The sequence below is a fragment of the Lagenorhynchus albirostris genome, chromosome 16, assembly GCF_949774975.1.
Source record: "Lagenorhynchus albirostris chromosome 16, mLagAlb1.1, whole genome shotgun sequence".
NCBI classification, from domain to species: domain Eukaryota; kingdom Metazoa; phylum Chordata; class Mammalia; order Artiodactyla; family Delphinidae; genus Lagenorhynchus; species Lagenorhynchus albirostris.
The window spans coordinates 50,936,350-50,950,423 of NC_083110.1; the positions used below are offsets into that span (position 1 = coordinate 50,936,350).

Below are 14,074 nucleotides of genomic sequence, written 5' to 3' on the forward strand. Positions count from 1 at the left end.
AGCTGACCCCTTAATGAACCAGAAGAAAGCTGGTGCCCTCCTGACCTTACGCTTAAGGTGGATCCTGGGGCCAGAAGGAAAGGGGGAAGCAGCAGACACAGGCAGGGTCGGTAGCTCAGTGCAGCGGGCCCTTCCGAGCTCGGCTGACACCGCCATAACCCCCTCCAGGGCAATTCATCACCCACTGCTGACCACAGGCCCTGGCGCCAGGCCATGGGATCTGCAGGCAGGTGACAGAGCCACAGAGCCGGCAAGAAGTGGCGGATCTGGGGGCCTGCCCTCAGGGCGCTCCTGAGGCTGCAGAGACAACATCTCGGCCTGAGAAACTCCACTAGGCTGAGGTGGTGGGAGGACCAGGGCTTGGGGCTGAATCTGACTTGGGGAGAGAGACTGGGGGAGGGGGCTCTCAGAAGCCCAGACTTAGCTGGTTCCGAGAGACCTGGTTTACCTGCTGGTGGTCTGCACCAACTATAAGCCCCTGTAGGGGCAGCTCCAATTTTGCTCTAATTTCCCATTGATACTTCATTCTCAGTAATTTCCAAGAAAACCTGAGCTCTTGCTTTAGTAGCTCTTGATTCTCTGAGGAAGGAGCAGATGTGGTTCTTGCCCTCCTGGACTTGGTGTGCTCACCAAGGAGGTAGACAGTAAATAAACTCACAGACAACAGCAAGAACATGTCTGATGATGATAGTGCCGTGGAGAAAATAAAACAGGCCTGCATGCACAGTGCCGGGCAGGCTGGGGCCTGGGAAGACTTCCCTGGGGTGACATTCGACTTTGGAAGGAACCAGCAAGCGGTGAGCTGGGAAAGAGGCACCCCAAGCAGAGGGAACAGCAGGTATAGAACCCTGGGAGGGGGATGAATGCTCAAGACAAGGGAAGAAGGGGTTGGAAGAAAGGTGGAAGGCGGTGCTTCAGCTGCCTGGGCTCCCCTGACCCCAGTCAGGAACTCACTCCCCACCCCCCAACCCTTAGCAACAGGCTGTTTTGCAGACATCTTGGAAACATTTGATTTTCCAGTGAACCCTCTGCCCACCTACTGCCACCCACGAAAGTTCGGCAAGGGATCTAGATCAAAGTTCTTATTGGGCTGGTAATTTATGGGCCCCTTCCCCTCTTCAAGATGTTCTTTAATGATCCTCACTATCCCATTTAATCCTTTCCTGCCGATCGCCCCCTCGGGTCTCGATGGGCAGGTAAATTAAAACATTTTTCCCCCTTGTGGCGATTTCCAGCGCGCAGGCCCCGCTCATCTTGTGACCCGGCGCGCGCTGAACTTGGCGAGATGGCCCTGCAGAGTTCACTCGGATGTCACGGTCCGGCCTGCAGGGGTCACAGGCGGGTCAGGCCGGAGGATTGGGACTGGGCCCCAGGTCACGCCCCCCGCGCGCCAGCTTTGCTCACCGGCCGGAGGCACTGTCCAGAAAGGGGCGGGCCCGGGATTTCTGAGAATTACCTCCAGCGCGTCTCGACCCGGTTCCAGCCGGTGCCCCCGAAGTCGTCTGTCACTGTTTACAGTTGTGAAATCGTTAGAAGAAATAACAGTGGGAGAGACCCTTCCCTAGAGCCTCTGAAACGCCAAGTAGGTTTACGGAGAAACGCCGACTCTCCGAAACTCATCCTGGGGCGACCCAGGCTTGGAGCGTTTCGGCGAGTGTGCGGTCCCTGCGACTCCGCAGACACTTCCCGACCCGCCGGGTTTGGGGACCACCGCGGGAGGGCCGCGTATTTAACAGCTGTCAGGATCAAGGTATATTCCATCCCCAAGGGACGCTTTCCAATGAGTGAGGCATGCTCCTGGGAGAGCCGGCTCTTCAGTTTTAAACAAACATATCATTGCTTCGTTTTAGGCGCGACTGGAGGGTTCATCACTCAAATCAAAGGGGGCGTGTGGCCCTGACTGGTCCGAGGCAGTTTGGACCCAGTCCCACTGGCTTGACCAGGCAGGAAGCAGGGAGCGCACGTGCGCTTCCCGCAGTCTCCGAGCTCCAGGCATTGGCTGCAGGAGCAGCCGATGGCATAGCTGGGCGAAGGCCAGAAGACTCACTTCCCAGTACGGATTCCCTCAACACTCTTATCAGCGGCCGGCAGAGGCCTGAGTTTAGGGCCCAATCCCCCTCTCGCCTGGGTGGCTTTCTGCCCGGCGGGAGCTGGGAGAGCAGAGGATGGCTCCAGTGCCCGGAGCCCAGGTCACCTTGGTAACGTAGCCTAGCGTGCCTGGAGCTGGGAAGAGTATTTGCAACCAGGAGCCCCTTTTGGAAACTCACAGCTTCCTCGTGGTGTAGACAGGCCAGGAATGATCACCTCCATATTAAGGAGGAGGAAACAGGCGCAAGGATGTGCGGTAACTTGCCCAAGGTCACTCAAGTAGAGATGGAGCTGGGACTCACAGCCCAGACTCCGGGCTTTCCATCCATCCTCCATCTCGGTGTCCTTATCCTGCCAGGGCTAAAGACCCTCTTCCCCTCTGCCTAGCTGGAGCTGCTAACCCAGGGCCCTCGGAATCCGGCCGGCTGTGGCAGGATCGCAGAGCTCTGGTTGCCGCCGAGCCGCGGATGAATTGTCACCGCGGTCCCCCACTGGGGAGTCAGAGTTAGGGCTTAGACTTGTGCAGGGCTGCACCTGGAGTCCCGAGGATCTGGAGCCTCTCTTGTACCTTAAGTAGGACTTTCCAAGACTTCATGAGTGTGGACCTCCTTGAGGGGTTTGGAGAGCTGGCAATCTATGGTCAGCCGGTCACGACTCCCCGCGACTCTCGTTTGGGTCCTGGCCCTGGGCTCTTCTGCGGGATCTTTGGAAGAATCGGGAGGCCTGCGTTTTGCTCTGCGTTCTGCACCTCAGTTTCCCCACCTGTGGGACAAGGAAGCTGGACGATCTCTGAACGCACTTCCCTTTGCTCCCCCAGCAGGTGGAAGGGGGCCCACACGGCGCCTGTAAACGGAAAGCCAGCGCAGGCAGCTCTGGTCTGGGACCGCCCGTCGGACCCGGTGGGAGGGATTCCAAAGAGACCGCCAGGAAGCCCAGGGTTTGGAGTTCCCGCTCCCCAGAGCCCGGATCGGCCCCTGCCAGCGTCCCAGAGCCCCGCACAACTTGTATGGGCGAAGCAGGCTGCTCCTAGCCCTGCACCCCAGGAGGCGCGCTCCGAGGGAAACCGCCACCGCGCCGCCTCTGCCTCTGCGCGGAACAAACGGTTAAACATTTTGGGCAGCGCCTCGAGGGGGGAGGAGCCAGGGGCCCAATCCGCAATTAAAGATGAACTTTGGGTGAACTAATTTGTCTAAGGTAACGTGGGCAGCAACCTGGGCCGCCTATAAAGCGGGCGCGCGGCAGGTTCGGAGCTCTGGCGACGGCGGCAGGTGGCGCGGGAGGTCGCGGCGCGCCATGGGGCTCCCAGCATTGCTGGCCAGTGCTCTCTGCACCTTCGTGCTACCGCTGCTGCTCTTCCTGGCAGCGATCAAGCTCTGGGACCTGTACTGCGTGAGCAGCCGGGACCGCAGCTGCGCCCTCCCGTTGCCCCCCGGAACTATGGGCTTCCCCTTCTTTGGGGAAACTTTGCAGATGGTGCTTCAGGTAAGGGAGATAGGGGAGGGACAGGGCGGTTTCCCGGAGCCCCGGAGCCCGACTCGGCTCCAGGCTTCCACTGAAACCGGGGTAGGCGCCCCCGGGAGGGAGGTGACTGAGGCTAGGATCAGTACTAGCCGGAGGCTCGGCGCTCCCTGGCGCCCCCTCACTCCCGCCTTTCTCCTCCGCTTTCCTCTCGCAGCGAAGGAAGTTCCTGCAGATGAAGCGCAAGAAATACGGCTTCATCTACAAGACACATCTGTTCGGTCGGCCCACGGTGCGGGTGATGGGAGCGGACAACGTGCGGCGCATCTTGCTCGGGGAGCACCGGCTGGTGTCAGTCCAGTGGCCCGCGTCTGTGCGCACCATCCTGGGCTCCGGCTGCCTCTCCAACCTGCACGACTCCTTGCACAAGCAGCGCAAGAAGGTGAGGGCGGGGTGGCGGCGCCTGGGCAGGAAGGGGGACCCGATTCGCGTGAGGGGTTCAGGCAAATAGGTGCTGGGCGAGCGCCAGCTGCATAAGGCGTCGGCTAGGGACCCTCTCAAACCCAGTGTAGCTTTCCCAGCCGGGAAGTGCCTTGGGTCTGGTGGGGTTGTGGGTTTCCGGAAGGGGGCCCCGGAAGGCGAGAGGGGCGGGTGGGGCCCGGTTTTAACACTCTTCCCTCCTCGGATCTCAGGTGATTATGCGGGCCTTCAGCCGCGAGGCGCTCCAGTGCTACGTGCCAGTGATCGCCGAGGAAGTGGGCAGTTGCCTGGAGCAGTGGCTGAGCTGCGGCGAGAGCGGCCTCCTAGTCTACCCCCAGGTGAAGCGCCTAATGTTCCGCATCGCTATGCGCATCCTGATGGGCTGCGAGTCCCGGCTGGCGAGCGGCGGGGAAGCAGAGCAGCAGCTGGTAGAGGCCTTCGAGGAAATGACCCGCAATCTCTTCTCGTTGCCCATAGACGTGCCCTTCAGCGGGCTGTACCGGGTAAGGGCGGCATGTAGGGTGCGGAGCTAGGGACTCCGGGAGCGCGGGGTCCGGGCTTCTGCTCACCGCCGTGCGCTCTCTGCGCTCAGGGACTGAAGGCGCGGAACCTCATCCACGCGCGCATCGAGGAGAATATTCGCGCCAAGATCTGCGGGCTGCGGGCGGCCGAGGCGGACGGGGGCTACAAAGATGCGCTGCAGCTGTTGATCGAGCACTCGTGGGAGAGGGGAGAGAGGCTGGACATGCAGGTGAGTGGCAGCTTCAGGAGAGGCACGGCGGAGTTTGATCCCCTGGCTTTCCAGTCGCAGTTCCTGGGGTCCCCAAAGTGCCCGCCTGGGGCCCAGGTTCCGAGAGTGGGAAGCCCGCCCAGACCCCAGGGATGGGACACAGAAGTTGAGACACCTGGTCCGCGGAGCTGTGGGGAGAGGCTTCGTTCCCTATCCCTTCCAGGTCTTAAAGGGAAAGTTGGAATTTGCAAGATGTAAATAAAGAATGTTGGGCGATTATAATACAACCAAGGCTTTAATTTAAGAGTTCCTGGGAGAGTGGGATCTTACTGGCCTTCCTGCTCTAGCTGAACTAAAGGGTCTTAGCATTTTGTTTAAATGGATTTTCTGTCAGCACACTTTCAGCCCTTCTCATCTTCCCTCCAGAACCCCCAGTTCTATTCTGAGTATTCGCTCTGTAAAATTGCATGCAGACTTGTCAAAGCGTTCGTCTTAATCCACTCTTAGGCACTAAAGCAGTCTTCAACTGAGCTCCTCTTTGGAGGACACGAAACCACAGCCAGTGCAGCTACATCTCTGATCACTTACCTGGGGCTCTACCCACATGTCCTCCAGAAACTCCGAGAGGAGCTGAAAAGTAAGGTAAGGGAACTGGGGGGTGGGGGGATTACCTTAAGAAACTCAGCTACTCTCTAGCCAGCTTCCCAAAAGGTAAGTGTGCTTTCCCGATAAAAAGGAAGGAATCTTGAGCTGTGATCCCACTCGGGCAGGGTTCAGCCTTGTACTTCTACCTCTTCTCCCCGTTTTGCAGAACCTTGGAGATTTTCAGATAGGTTCCACTTTCTTGGATTTGTGTGTTCAAGGGCATGAATGGGGAACTCCTGGGGGACTGTGGTGGCAGCCAGCAGTGGTGGTGGTGATTGGGGGAGGGGAGAAACTTGGTGGTTCTAACTGGTGAGCAGCATTCTCTTGGAACTGTAAACAGATAGTGGACTTGGGCCCAGGGGTGGAGGCAAATGGCAGCTAGCTGCTCCCTGTTTCCCCCTCACACTCTCCCATCATGAGGCCCTTTGGGTCCAGCCGCTACTTAAGCCCTGTTTACGTCTGCTGGGCTGATTTTATTGGAGCACAGAATAAGCGTTCACCTCTGTGTGACTGTTTTGATAGGGTTTACTTTGCAAGGGCAACCAAGACAACAAGTTGGACATGGAAATTTTGGAACAGCTTAAATACACTGGCTGTGTTATTAAAGAGACCCTTCGACTGAATCCCCCAGTTCCAGGAGGATTTCGGGTCGCTCTTAAGACTTTTGAATTAAATGTAAGTTAAAAGTTCTCTCCCTCCCACGCTTACCTTTTGTGTTGTAGTTTTAAATCTCCCTTTGTTTCTCTGTCCTTCGACTTAAATTTCTTAGGCTTTTGATAACATTGTCCTGCCTCTGAATGTCTGTCTCTCTGTTTCTCTCTCCACCTCCCCCTCCTCCTTTCTTTCAGCTCATAACTCCTCCAAGGATATCAGTGATAGATTTTTTTCCTGTTGAAGGTTGAATTCCAGTTTGTCAGTCCTTTGGACTTCATAATCTTTTGCAGGGATACCAGATTCCCAAGGGCTGGAATGTTATCTACAGTATCTGTGATACTCACGATGTCGCCGATATCTTCACCAACAAGGAGGAATTCAATCCTGACCGCTTTCTGCTGCCTCACCCGGAGGATGCATCCAGGTTCAGCTTCATTCCATTTGGAGGAGGCCTTAGGAGCTGCGTAGGGAAAGAGTTCGCAAAAATTCTTCTCAAAATATTTACAGTGGAGCTGGCCAGGCGTTGTGACTGGCAGCTTCTAAATGGACCTCCTACAATGAAAACGAGTCCCACCGTATGTCCTGTGGATGATCTCCCGGCAAGGTTCACCCGCTTCCAGGGGGAAATCTGATGGGCGGGATTGCCCAGACCTCAGACTTATTGGAAGAGTACATATGCGTTTTTACCTAGTGTCATGTTGATTTTATTATATTTAATTTCTAAATGTATATTATAATATTTATGTGTCTCTTCTACAGTACCACAGTCTTTAAATATTAAAATAATGAACTGGATAGTTTACAAATAAAGTAAAATCTGAAGGTGCTTGTGTTGCGTTTAATATTCCTGTGGGGGGAAACTCACCGGTTTTAGATTTGTATATTTAACCGGATTTCTAAATGTCTACATTCATGGCTTTACTTGTCATCTGTACATATCTATTTTCTGGGAGGAAGAAACTTTAGCTGTTTTTTTCTCTTAACAGTTATTAGAAAGCATGTATTATACGTGTGTGAGTTAGTCTAAAGGTAATTTTGTTAAGTTTTCGATGATAATTTAGATTCTCTATTTGGAAAATCTATCAAAGTTAATTAAAAATTGGGGGAGGGGTTTGCTTTACTTTAGGGAAAGCTGAATTTGAAAAGAGAACACTTTGAGAAGATCATCTAATATAACACCTTCAGCCATAAACTTAGTATGTTTAATAAACATAATAAATCTATGGTGTCGCACAGTGTCAGAACTGTTTTCTGAAATTAAAGTTTTAGGTAAGACAAAGTTATTGACCAAAATGAGACCCCAAAACACTGGCGCGTTTCCTTTACTCTGAAATTGCATATGAAAACAGTATTGGAAAAGGCCAATCTCTGGTTTAGATAAGCGAGTCCAGGTTTTCTTTATTGAAAATAAGGCAGGAGGAGTAAATTTAACAAACTGACAGATAAAGTTTTTATCTATGCCAGGCAATAGGGTGTGAGCCTGACATGACTGATAAAATGGCCCAGTCATGACCCTGTGAACCTTGGCTAACCTCCGTGAAAACGCAGTTTTGTCACATTTCTGACCCTGGCATAGCCATGTTCTGAACTGAAGGCCAGACTCTCAATCCAGAAAGGTTAGCCCAGTGACTCGCTTATGCAAGCACATTTTCAGTTTTGAAATGGCACAATCTGCTTACTGAAACTCTGATGGCTTGTAGGTTTTGGACTTTAAATTTTTCATTACAATTTTAGAATTTGGCAATACTGCGGAAAAACTAGGTGGTCTAAATAGGTGTTTGAGAAGGGTTCTGACTACAATGAGAATTACATGTTCTACCTGACTTTAGTTTTTTAGGTGGAACTTGGATTGTAACTTAAGGTTGGAATCCTCTGTTTTTTAAGGGGTGTTTACATAATAATTTATAATACCTTATAATAACCTTATAAATGCCTTTTTTAAAAATGAGAAATTACAGGCTTTTTTTTTTTTCAGACAAAGCTTTAGTGTACTGTGGTGTACAAAGCTGACCCCCACCCCACCCCCCATCATTCCAGTTAGGAGCACACTAGCCTGAGGACATTATTTCGGATAATTTATACAAGGTCATTTTTTAAGGACTTCAATACTTTTCTTTTTGCCAGAGGACAGTCAGTGTTTCAAAACCCTGTCTTCGGTGACACCGTGACCGCGTGTCTCTATGAGCATAGTGCAGAAAGAAATTTGAGCCATTTTAGCATATAATTTAATTTTTGAAATCCACCTATATTTTTTATCCGGAGAGCTCTGAGGAAAGTGCTTCTGGGTTGCATCTCCCAGGGCTACACTTAGCTTAATTAGACTCGTCGATTACAGAGTAGCGCAGAATTTATCTCGAAAATACGTTAAGAACACAATCTTTGGTAATGCGCTTAGTGCTGAGTAAAGGCAGTTTCAACGTGTTCGCGTGAGGCAGAATCGATGTTTGTGGCTGCCGCGTGGACATTAGGTGGGCCCTGGTCACAATGTCTGGGGCAAGCGTGTTTTACAGCCCAGCCTCCTCTGGGTCAGCGTTCACGCGTCACCCAGTGGAGAAGTGTTTCAGGAGGAGGCCACTGTTCCAGATTTAGACTTGGCCAGCGTTGTGGAAGGACGGGAGACCACTATGAGAAAGGACTCTTTGGGGCTCCCAGGGGCCTGGCACTGTGATGGAGGGTGCTGTGCCCTCCTGGGCCTTGGGTAGGCCTGCCAAGGGGGTCAAGTTGGTGGCCTCCGTCTCCCCTTCCACACGTACCCCTTGCCCTGGCTGCCTCCCATCCCCCCTTGTCTTCAGTCAGGGGCGTGGTACCACCAAGGACAGACCATTGTCAGGACTGGCATATGAAGGCATCCAGCTCAGTCCATAAAGCACCAGCATTCAGAGGGATTGCAGTCTTCACGCAGCTTAGCCCTGGGAGGCCCAGAGAGGGCCTGTGATTTGCCTGGGGCCACCCAGGGAGTGGCAGAACCAGGAAAGGCCTCCTGCTGCTTTTTCCTTCTTCGTTCTTTTTTTCCCCAACATCTAGTAACACCTGCCTGATTTGTCTCCAACTTTCTGTTGCCAGAAGACCCAGCAGTCTCTACATCCTAACTTCCCTTCACGTCCCCTGCCACCACTCCCCTGCCCTGTGACACTCCAGAGATCAATTGTCTTGCAGGCAACTGGGGAAATGGGAGCAGCGACAGGAAGCGGCTTCTCCCCCCAGACCCCTCATCTCCTTCTAGGTTTCAGGGTGCTTTTTGTACCTTGCCACCCCCCAGAGGTCCACAAGGGGGCGGGCTTCTCCCTTCTATGCCAAGCTCAGCGACCAGTGGTTTCCCCACCAGTGTCCATGAAATCCAGGGTCCACAGACTCTGGCCCGGGGCCTGCTTTTACCCCAGACAGTGAGAGGCTACAATCACCCAGGGCTTAGCAAATACTCAGCCTCAGGCCTGGTCATGGCTTCCCAGCCCCTCTGGAAGAGTCACCCCAGGCGGGGTTGATCTGGACCGTCTTTTAGCTTCTGAAGTAGCCACCATCCACTGTGGCTCTGGTTTTGAGCGTTGCCCACGTACTGCCCATGACTTGACCTATGTTGCTTTCACTCTCCCTGGAAAATGGCTCTCGGTTTTTAGGGAGTGGGGCCCATGTTTCTCGAAGGACATGTGCGTACTAGTCAGGGTTCAGACGACCCTCGCCAGGTCCAGGAGCCGCCCCACAAAAGCACTGTGAGAGGAACTAGGAATGTTTAGAGAGGCTGTGGAGGCCCCACCTTCCAATAGTTAAAGTGCTGCTGTAGTAAATGCGGGTTCAGACCTGTTCTGGAGGACAGAGCGTGCACTGCGGAGGGTAAGCGAGAAGGAAGGAAATGTTAGCACCATATAAGGAAAACACTTTGAGGCAACTAGAGCCCTCTGGTGATGACACAGCCAATAACCTAAGTCCCTCTGCAGCTTTTTTTGTACCCTGCCACCCTGGATTTCATGGACACTGGTGGGGATACCACTGGTCGCTGAGCTTGGCATAGAAGGGAGATAGCAGCTCCCTGTCAACTGAGGCATCCCAACTGAAGCCGATAACCAAGCGGCCATAAGGATTCTGACACAGAGGGAGAGGTTGGGTTACATCTCTCCCAAGTTCCCTTCCAAAGTTCAAGAATTGTGATTCTCTGAGACTTGATTCTGTATTAATTCAACCGCTCAGATACTCACTTTACTTTGAAATGCGTTAACTCCAATCTAGGGAGACGGGACGTCCTGTCATCCTCTTCCAGAGGCATTCAGCAGTCCTTGGTGATCGTTCTGTCAAAGCTCCAAGCCAGATGTGGAGGGGGACCCAGGGAGGCTGGTGCGTGTCTTCACAGAGACGCTGAATCCCTGCGTTGATTGCTGGGAGAACTCTCTCCTGCCTTGTGACCTGTTGCTTGCAGGTCCAGGTCCTGTGTCTGCTCCTGCAGCCCCTACGCCTCTCCCAGCTGTGCCATGCTGACCATCCTCTTGACCTGGTTTCTGGGGCAATGCCCCGAGACGTTCCCCAGAGCTCCCTGAAAAGCTACTCAAAGGCAGGAGCTGTGTCTCATCGTTGGAATCTTGTAAATTCATTCTCATGTGCTTCCCTGCCCTCCCCCAGAACACACTCACACATAAGAGGTGTTCTCTGGGAGAAAGTGTTTCTTGAGGCCAATCGACGCCATTCACCTTATGTCTCTCCAGCTTTGCGGTGCCATGTTTTTCTTTGAAAAGTGAAACTTTCTTCCTTGGAAAATCTCAGCAGCCGCAAGCTTACACGGCTGTGGTTTAACAGCATGTCACATTCCTGAAACCGATGCTCCATGGGTATTTGGCCAAACAAGCTTTCCTTCTTTTGAAGTAGAGTCAACTCGAGTTAGAACCCTGGGACAGAGTGGAAACTTAGCCCTGGATTACGAGGTGGGTTTTCTGGGTGAGAGTTATCATGTTGCAATATTCATAACCGTGCACCGCAGCACAGAAGCTGACCCACAGCTTACGAGTTCTCACCGCTGCCAAACCCCTCCCAAGTCTATCGAGGGGTCAGAAATCTACTCACTCGTCTCTGACCACAGACGCTTCAAGTATTTTATCTGGTCACTAACAGATTTATTGAACTCAAACGCTTTGTGAAAAGAGGACAAGGTACTTCGCTTGCAACAGACATTTGACAAAACATGTTGATGGATTCATTAAGTACAGCCGTACCATCCAACATAACGGTGATTTATTTAATGATAGAGGAGGGGATTTGGTACTTTGAAACGGAAAGTTCATTTAATCGTCAATTAGTCACAGACTCTTAGAGCTGGAAGGGAGATTATGGATAGATCATCCGAGCCCCTCGGTTTACAGCCGAGAAATCTGAAGCTCCAAGAAATTTAAGGCCACGAAAGAGACTCAGGACTGGCAGTCCCGTGTCTGGTACATCGTAGCATTAGTCTTCAATTAGAAAAACCTATTGTTTATTTATATACACGTCAGGAATAAAGGGCAGGTGAGCAGATTATTGGAGACTAAATTGCTTACAGGTTCTTGCTTCTCACTGTGCCTCTGAGAGCAACTGGGTACAGATTGCAGGCATTTCTGGTGGGGCCGGGGGCTGGGTCTGCGTGTTGGTAGAGCTGGACCCTCAGACAGTTTAAGTGTCTTCTACTGCACAGCCGAAAATTGTTTCTGTTATGGGTTAAATTGTATCCCCCTTCCCGGAGAAAAGAAAATGCTAAAGTTCTAACCCTCAGTACATCAGAATGTGACCTTATTTGGAAATAGGGTCCTTACAGAGGTAATCAAGTTAAAATGAGGTCTTCAGCTGTGTCCTCATCCAATTTGATTGGAGTCCTTATAAGAAGGGGAAATTGGGACCCAGGGAGATGCATGGAGAGCCGAGATGATGTGAAGACGTGCATGGAGGATGCCACGTGAAGATGGAGGACTGAAGTGATGTTATCTGCAGCCTAAGGAACGCTGAAGATTCCTGACAAACCTCCAGAAGCTAGGAAGAGTCAAGGAAGGAGTCCCCTGCAGCTTTCAGAGGGAGCCCACTTCAGACTTCTAGACAGGAGCTGTGAGACTTGATTTCAGCCTTCTAGACAAGAGCTGCCTCCGGAACTGTAAGACAATCAATATTTGTTGTTCAAAGCCACCTAGGTTGTAGTACTTTTAAAAATGGCAGCCCTAGAAAACTAACACAGTTTCCAAAGGCAAGAAACCTTATTTGTGAGAAACAGTGGTTCTCAATGTTAGCATGCATCAGAATCCCCTGGAGGGCTTGCTGAAATTCAAATTACTGGGCTTCACCCCAGAGTTTCTAGACTGACCCAAGAATTTGCATTTCTAGCTGGTCCCCAGGTGATGCTGTGGCTGCTGGTCCCAGGACCACGCTTTGAGAACCACCGACAAAAAGTTTCTGAACTTCAAGTCAAGGATCACAGACTCATGGGTGCCAGGAGGTAATTTAACAAGTGATATGAACCAGGGAGAGAAACAGCTGGGGGAGGCAGGTGTGTTAATGCAGGGCATACCGGTTCACTCTAAAGGGGCAGGTGCTGCTCAGTCTGGCCTATCCTTGACCTGTAGAAATGAAAGCTCTTCCCATTTTTCAGGAGGTGCTAGAAATTCAGATTTGCATGGGAACATTCTGCTGTTTAGATATTCTTAACTAATTCACATTAAAGAAAAATGTGTAGGCGTATGTTTGAAATGGATGGCCAACAGGGACCTACTGTGTAGAACAGGGAACTCTGCTCAGTGTTATGTGGCAGCCTGGATGGGAGGGGAGTTTGGGGGAGAATGGATACATGCATATGTATGGCTGAGTCCCTTTTGCTGTGCACCTGAAACTATCACAACATTGTGAATCGGCTATACTCCAATATAAAATAAAAAGTTAAAAAAATGTGCAGGCAGAATAAAACTTGTTTCTGGCCCTGATGGCTGCCAGTTTGCAACATCTTGGGTCTTTGATCCTTGAGAAGTTTTCAGAGTGCTTGATTGGGAATGGCTTGACTGTGGTTCTGTCTCGGAGTCTCTCATAGGGTTGCAGCTAAGGTATTGGCTGGGGCTGTGTCACTTGAAGGCTTAGCTGAAGCTGGAAGATCCACTTCCAAGGTAGCTCCCTCACAGGGCTGTGGGCAGGAGGTCTCAGTGTCCTGCTATATGAATCTCTCCTAGGACTGCTTGGGCATCCTCACAGCATGGCAGCTGACCTCCTTCAGAGCAAGTGGTCTAACAAAGTGGCAAGACAATACTGAAGCCTCAGTATTTTTCATGACCTGGCCTTGGAAGTCACACTCCATTTCCACAGTATCCTGTTGGTTACACAGTGTAGCCCTATTCATTGTAGGAGGGAGCCACATAAGGATGTGGATACAAGGAGGTGAGGACCATTGGGGGCCACCTTGGAGGCTGGCTACCATACTCAGTTTTTGAGTGGGTGGGTAGACTCTTCTGCTCTCTCTTAGAAGCATTTTCATCTCTTTTCTGGGCAGTGCTTGATTTCTAATATTTTCATAGTGACCCATCACCTATGGGAACTTACAACTGCCATCAGGAAAGCTCTATTACAGCATTTCTCAGCTGCACGGAGTCTGAGGGGTCATGTGCGCCAAGGTTGCAAGTTGGAGACCCTCGGGTAGAGCCTCAGAGTGGGCGTTTAAGCCCTTCTGTTTGCCAAAGTCTCCAACCAGCCCACTTCATTCATTTATATTACTTTTCAGGCCTCTGAGTTATCTGACCCCGCCCTAATCCAACTGTTCTGTTTCCTAGTACTCAGGACTTTCAGTGCAAAACTGAATAGTCCTGGGAGAAGTCAGATGGTTGGTCTCCCTAATCGACCACATTATTTGAAAAATAGGAAAATTCAGTTCAGGCAGCAGATGTGAATTGATTAGGTCCTTACAACTCAAAGTACGGTCCATGGACCAGCAGTATCTGCATCACCTGGTTGCTTGTTAGAGCTGCAACATCCCAGACCCCACCCGAGACCTGCTGAATCAATCTGCAGTTTATCAAGAGTCCCAGGTGATTCTCA

The 14,074-nt window shown here is 51.6% G+C and overlaps 1 protein-coding gene across 1 annotated transcript; it reads left to right on the top strand.

Annotated features, from left to right (window-relative positions):
* Positions 1 to 3,381: 3,381 nt before the first annotated feature.
* On the top strand, positions 3,382 to 6,687 carry LOC132507198 (cytochrome P450 26A1). The gene is made up of 7 exons (XM_060126309.1): positions 3,382 to 3,570; positions 3,764 to 3,988; positions 4,239 to 4,529; positions 4,619 to 4,777; positions 5,264 to 5,398; positions 5,924 to 6,076; positions 6,346 to 6,687. Exons 1-7 carry the CDS (start codon positions 3,382 to 3,384, stop codon positions 6,685 to 6,687), a joined length of 1,494 nt encoding a protein of 497 aa, XP_059982292.1.
* The last annotated feature ends 7,387 nt before the right edge of the window (positions 6,688 to 14,074 follow it).